Consider the following 6,535-nt stretch of genomic DNA (forward strand, 5'->3'; position numbering starts at 1 on the left):
TTTTTTTTTTTTTTTCTTTATCTTTTTATAAAGATTTTTTTTTTTTTTTTTAGCGAATCCTTAAAATATTTCAACTCGCTTTCACTGTCATCTTTCTATCTTTCTCTCTCTCTTTCTTTTTTTTTTTTTTTTTATTAATAATAATTTGATAAATGGCATATCCATTTTGAATTTGGAGGAAATTAATTTTATTTTCTTACATGTCAAAAAAAAAAAAAAAAAAAATTGTTTGATAACTCATTTAAATTTTTTTCAAATCGTAATACTTTTTTCTCTTTTTTTTAATATAAACTTTAATTTTATTGTATATCGAATAAGCATGCACACACGCACGCGCACACCCGATACGAATTTACCATTATTATTATTATTATATAATACGGTTGCATTTAAGTTTTCATATCCTTAGGAAAAATAAAAAAGTGGTGAGAATGATGATGAGAATGATGATGATGATGATGATGACAGTGGTTGTTGCGGAGGAAGAAATTCATGCCGGAAGTTGTTGAATAAGAGAAAGTTTCAGGTGTGTGTGTAAGTTTCTTTAGGGTTCACCCATGAAAGTTTACTCGTCCGAAACAGTAAAAATCTCTCACATAAGAGAGAGAGAGAGAAAGATTTTAATAAAAAAAAACTTGTAGAATTTATTATAGCGGTTAATACTTCACATCTTATTTTTTTTTTTTTCGTGTGTCTTGTTTTTTTTTTTTTTTTTTTTTGGACGTTTGCAACATTATTATTATTATTATTATCAGGGTATCAGAGTGTATAATTATTAATATAGGGAGTATGAAGCAAAAGCAAACTTTTGTGTTTGAGGTTGAAAAAAAAAGGAAAATGGACTCAACTTTATTAAATAAAAAAATTTTTTTTTTTTTTTGTTTAACTTAAATCGTTTAAGAATTAATAATAATAATAATAATAATAACCGGAAGTTTTAATTTTCTCATCCATTGTTTTCTTTCTTTCTTTCTTTTATCTTTCACTTATTAAAGTTATTATTAAAAAAAAAAATAAAACAAAAGATGTATGTGTATGTACGACTGTTCTAGAAATTTCATGTGAAAAAATTATTTTAATTTATATTTTTTTTATAGTTTTGATACAATAAATAATGAAGTTTATTATTATCATTATTATTATTATTATTATTACTACTTATTCGGTTTGTAAGAGAGAAATTAAAAAAAAAAAAAAATGGGAAATGAAAATGCTAAAAAAATAATAATAATAATAAAAAAAATGAGAGACTTTTGACAGTCTTGCGAAAAACCAAAAGTATTATTATCATTAAAAAAAACTATTTTATTGACATAAATATTTTTAACTTTTCCATCGTATGCGGGGGTGGATGGGGGAGGTAGGGAGGAGGAGGAGAAAAAAAATTGGTACTTTCTAGTAAATAAGAAAAAGGGTGGTGGAAGGGAAAATAATTGACTGAAAAATTCTCTTTATATTATCATTATAAATTTGATTTGAATATTGGAATTTAATACCTGAATGGAAATAATAATAATAATAATAATAATATTTAATTATATTAAATTATTGTTATTATTCATGAAACTTTATTTGGCCTTTGATCGTAGAAATTTTTTTATGTAGAAACTATGATTCAGCTAATAAAAATATACGTTTATGTATATATGTATATGTATTATGAAAACTTTCTAAATAAAATTATTTATTTATTTATTTATTTACTTATATATTTAAATTTTGAACTTGTTTATTATTATTATTATTGTCATAAAATTATAAATATTTTTATTTTTATTTTGCAAACACGCGCACGCGCACACAATACAATTATTATTTTTTCTAATCAAATTCATTTAAAAAAAAAAAAAAAAAATTTTTTTAAATGTAATTTACTCGTTTTTTTCATTTTTCGTTACTTTTTATCACCTTTTACTTTTTTTTTTCTCTCTCTCTCTCTCTCTCTCTCCTCCTTAGCAATCATTATTAAATTTAATTATACCTTATTATACCTTTGTGGTTGTAAAGCATTAAATTTCTCTTTAATGACATAATAAGTTTTTTTTTTATGATTTTTTCAAAAAAAAAAAAAAAAAATTCGTGTTTAAATCAAAGTCGACCCAACTTTTGTATCGGTTTTTCTCTTTAAAGTTTTTTTTGACTTTGAATAGATAATAAATTTATTATTATTATTATTATTATTATTATTATTATTATGATTGTATATATATGATTCGATTGCATGTTTTCGAAAAGAAAAAGAAAATTTTCTTTTTGTTTAAAACTGTCATTTTCAACTCATAATTTTCATTTTTACGTTAATGCAGTGCAATTAAAATAAAACGAAGTGATTAATTAAACTTTTTTTTTTTTTAATTTAAAACGAACAGGTTTATTATTAATCCTAAATGCACTTAATATTATATTTTAGGTTCAAATGGCTTTTACAAATTTAAAAAAATAAAAAAAAAATTTTAATAACCGTAAATATAGGCTTTTAAATAACAGGTTTTTTTATTTATTATATATATATACATTTGTTAAGGAAAATATTAAAGGTGCGACAACGACTCATTTGTACGACAGATGGCCAACTACGAAACACACTATCATAGATTATATGATTGATAAAAGATAAAAAAAAAAAAACTGGAAATAATTTTTGATTAGACAGGTACTAGTACTAATACTACTAGGGGCATTCTATCATAACAGGTGAACCCGGGTTTTGTCGGGATTCTTCGTGTCACTTTCAACATCGGACCTCATAAGTCCATGTGAATCTGCCCCAGGCTAAATAAACCGAATAACAAAAAAAAAAAAAAAATAAGGCAAAACATCGTACCTGAACTCGTGACCTCGTCCGTCGAAAAATTACAAAAAAAAAATATGTTATGAATCAAACCTGTCCAAAGAAATATCCATTATTTAAAAATACGTTAATGGAATTATTTAACATAATAATAATAATAATAATAATAAATTAAATTAAATTAACGCTCTTTTTTGTTTTTTTTTTCCAGCTTCTCTTTTGTCTCGGTACCATTATATGGAGAGCTCTTGATTATGGACTTCAAGAATACGAAGAAAAAAATCTTAGTCCGGATCTCGATCGATTAATTGATCTAATGACGTCTGCTGAGGGTGAGTGAGTGAAAATTTTCAAGGGAGGGGGAATATATATATAAATAATAAAATTATTATTATTATTAATTTTTTAGATGAAAATCCGAATATCCATCAAGAAACAGACGATGAAGGAATCGAAAGAGATTCTGGTGATAACGATGAAGATCCTAGTCTTTCCATGCGATTAGCAACTTTTGATTTAGTCATTAAAGTGAGTTTTAATGAAAATTGACTTTTTTTTTTTTTTTTTTTTAAATATTAAATGGCGGGAAATTATTATTATTATTATTAATATTATTATTATTTTCATTGAAGCATTGCATGGAGAGATTGGGTAAACCGACATCACAACAAGCTGACGCACATTATAGAGCCGTTATCAGAGCCCTTGTTGCAGAAGCATTAGAATTATCAACTTTTCTGGAAAAGGTATCTCAAGGCACGGATGAACTTAAAACTAAGACTGAAACTACTTCGAAAGAATTGGATCAATTGGAATTTTCTGATTGGGTAAATTATTTTTATTATTATTATTATTATTATTACTTTATTTCATAGTCTTATAACAAAACCCTCGTAATAATTTTTCATTCAAAAAATAAATTTTACAATAACTGAGGATAAAAAATAAATAATAAAAGATTTCTTATTGACTAATATTTTTTATTATTCTCCATATTAGACAAATTTAAGGATCTGGCAAGCAATTCAAGTAGGTTTTCTGCTTTTGCACCACACAGGTTCAATAATAATGATTATTATTATTTAAAGTTTAATACTTAATTGGTTTTTTTTTTTTATTTGAATTTATTATTACAGGCCAGATTATGGGTGCAAGTGATAAGGGAACTTAGGAATGGGGTTAAATTAAAAAAAGTTGATTACAACAGGACTCCGATTGAGTTTGAATTAACTCCGTACGAAATTTTAATGGACGACATAAGGTCCAGAAGGTATAAATTAAATAAAATAATGGTCGATGGTGACATTCCTCACAAGGTTAAAAAAGATGCTCATGCAATTATATTGGAATTCATAAGATCGAGACCTCCGCTGAAAAAGGTGAGTGAAAAAACAATTTTTTTTTTTTAAATTTAAATAAAATCAAAGAGAATCGAGCACGTGTTGTTGTTTGTTAATATTAAAAAAAAAAAAAATTTTAATTTTTAGGCTTCGGAAAGAAAGTTAAGACCCGCAATTAGTCGTCCCTCAACTCCTCGGGAAATGTTGTTGGATTCAATTAAACAGGGTCAAACACTTAGACCATCATTGAGTCCGATTAAGAAAAAAGGTAAGACATGTATTTTATTTTTATTATAATAAAATTCACAAGGAAAACCCCCCCCCCAAAAAAAAAAAATTAAAAAAAAAAAAAAACAAATGAATGATTCGAATGAAATGGTAGTTAATAACGGTTGCGTTGCGTTGCTTGTTATTGTATTGCAGCGCCATCTTTTAATTTTATATCGAAACATTTTTTCATTCAATTCAATCAACGTTTTCTTGTAACGGTTAATTAAATTTTGAAAAAAAAAACTTTTTAAAAAAATATTTTTAAATTTACGATAACAATTTATTTGTTTGTTTATTTATTAATTTAAAAAAAAAAAAAAAAAAAAAACTTCAAATCGTTTTTTATTCGTTGGGAAAATTTTTATTTAGATTTACGTTATAGAATTACGTAACAAGTCTTTATTTTTATGACGTCATACAAAAATGCGATAAGAAAAATTACATTTATTTTTTTTAAAAAAAAAAAAAGAAAAATGGCCGTGTAAATAATTTAATGAGTGTGGTTTTTTTTTTTTTTTTTTTTTTTTTTTTTGTTACCCTAACCCCAAAATGCGTACTTTTTTGTTTTTTTTTTTCCTTGGAATTGTTTTATAACGAGGAAAAAAAAAAAAACAAAATGGCGGCGAGTATTTTAAAATAAACAAAATGGCGGCGGACTGGTATCGTCTGCTAATTTAGCGTGGGGAGAATTATTCGTTAGTTGGATCGTGAAGTGAGAAGTAGTAACGTTGGAACTTTTTACTCGTTCGGAGTTATGAGTTTTTTTTTTTTTTTAAATTAAATTCTTTTTTTTTTATTGTGCCATGAGGATTATTTCTGAAGAAAATGGCGTCGAAGGTATTTAAAAAAAAATTTTTTTTTTTTCGAAATTTTTTTTCATCGTGTTTTTAAAAAAAATCAAAGTTAGTAATTAATAATAATAATATTAATAATAATAATATTAATAATAATATTGCAAACATTTTGAAATCTCCTCTCTGGGAAAATGGGAACGTTAAAAACGGGAATTCTTTCGAAAATTTATAACGAATTTTTTTTTTATTTTAAATAAAAATAATTTATAAAAAAGAGAAAAAAACCGTTTAATTTAATATTTAAAATTACGCGCACGATTTGTTTTATTATTATTATTATTATTATTATTATTATTATTATTATTATTATTATTATTATTATTATTATTATTATCATTATTATTATTATTACTATTTTCAATTTTTTACGCGTTTCTAATGCAAAAGTTGAGTTATTTGAAAAAAATAAAATCAAAATTAAATCCTTTTTTATCGTTTAAATACGCGTAAATAATTATGATTTAATTTTGTTTTATCCATTTCGCATTAAATAAATTTTTTTTCTCGAAAATCTAAATAAAAAAAAAATTTTATTTATTTATTTATTTTTTTCTCTCTCTCTCGGTTATTAACAATTCATAACATAAACAAATAGATAGATAAATAAATAAATAAATAACGTTTTTTTTTTTTTTCGATACGTGATAATAATTTTTTATTAAAAATAAATATTTTCTCACGTGAAAAAAAAAAAAATACGCCCCTAAATAATTTAAATATTTTTAAAATGGAGATTTGGGGGGGCCTAAAAATTTACCTTTCATTATTATTATTATTAAATAATAAATTAACATAAAGAAGAATAATAAGAGTTTGATAATAATAGTTTAGTTTCACTTTTCAAAACGTTCGCGGGGGGGGGGGGGGGGTGTAACAACATTATTGTGTATTAATTGATTTCTACGATAAGAAGAGAGAGAGAGAGAGAGAGAGAGAGAGAGAGAGAGAGAGAGTACACCCGCACTCACTCACTCAATCATTCAATCACGAATCCAAAGTGAAAATGTAAAATTATTTTAGGGATTAATAGTAATAATAATAATAATAATAATAATAATAATTTTTTAATTAATCGATTTGAATATTTATTAGAGGTTTATTATTATTATTATTATTATTATTAATAATAAAATCAAGGAAGTTATGAAGTTAATTGCATTCGTCGAAAAAAAAAAAAAAATTTATTAATTTCGAATGTTGAATCATTTTCTCTCTCTCTCTCTTTCTCTCTCTCTCTCTTTCTCTCTCTCTCTTTCTCTCTCTCTCTCTCTCTCTCTCTC

General features: G+C 24.3%; 1 protein-coding gene across 1 annotated transcript in view; it reads left to right on the plus strand.

Annotated features, from left to right (window-relative positions):
- The window catches only part of Phum_PHUM135880 (spire, putative), a gene marked incomplete at both ends in the record, with an annotated part of 17,063 nt that overhangs the window by 6,230 nt on the left and 4,298 nt on the right, over nucleotides 1–6,535 (plus strand). The window contains 5 exons of the mRNA XM_002424501.1: nucleotides 3,003–3,123; nucleotides 3,201–3,319; nucleotides 3,424–3,618; nucleotides 3,928–4,170; nucleotides 4,279–4,399. Of these exons, the coding sequence (XP_002424546.1) occupies nucleotides 3,003–3,123; nucleotides 3,201–3,319; nucleotides 3,424–3,618; nucleotides 3,928–4,170; nucleotides 4,279–4,399 (799 nt within the window). The remainder of the gene's footprint in view (nucleotides 1–3,002; nucleotides 3,124–3,200; nucleotides 3,320–3,423; nucleotides 3,619–3,927; nucleotides 4,171–4,278; nucleotides 4,400–6,535) is intronic.

The sequence above is a fragment of the Pediculus humanus genome, genomic scaffold, assembly GCF_000006295.1.
Source record: "Pediculus humanus corporis 1103172107481 genomic scaffold, whole genome shotgun sequence".
NCBI classification, from domain to species: Eukaryota; Metazoa; Arthropoda; class Insecta; order Psocodea; family Pediculidae; genus Pediculus; species Pediculus humanus.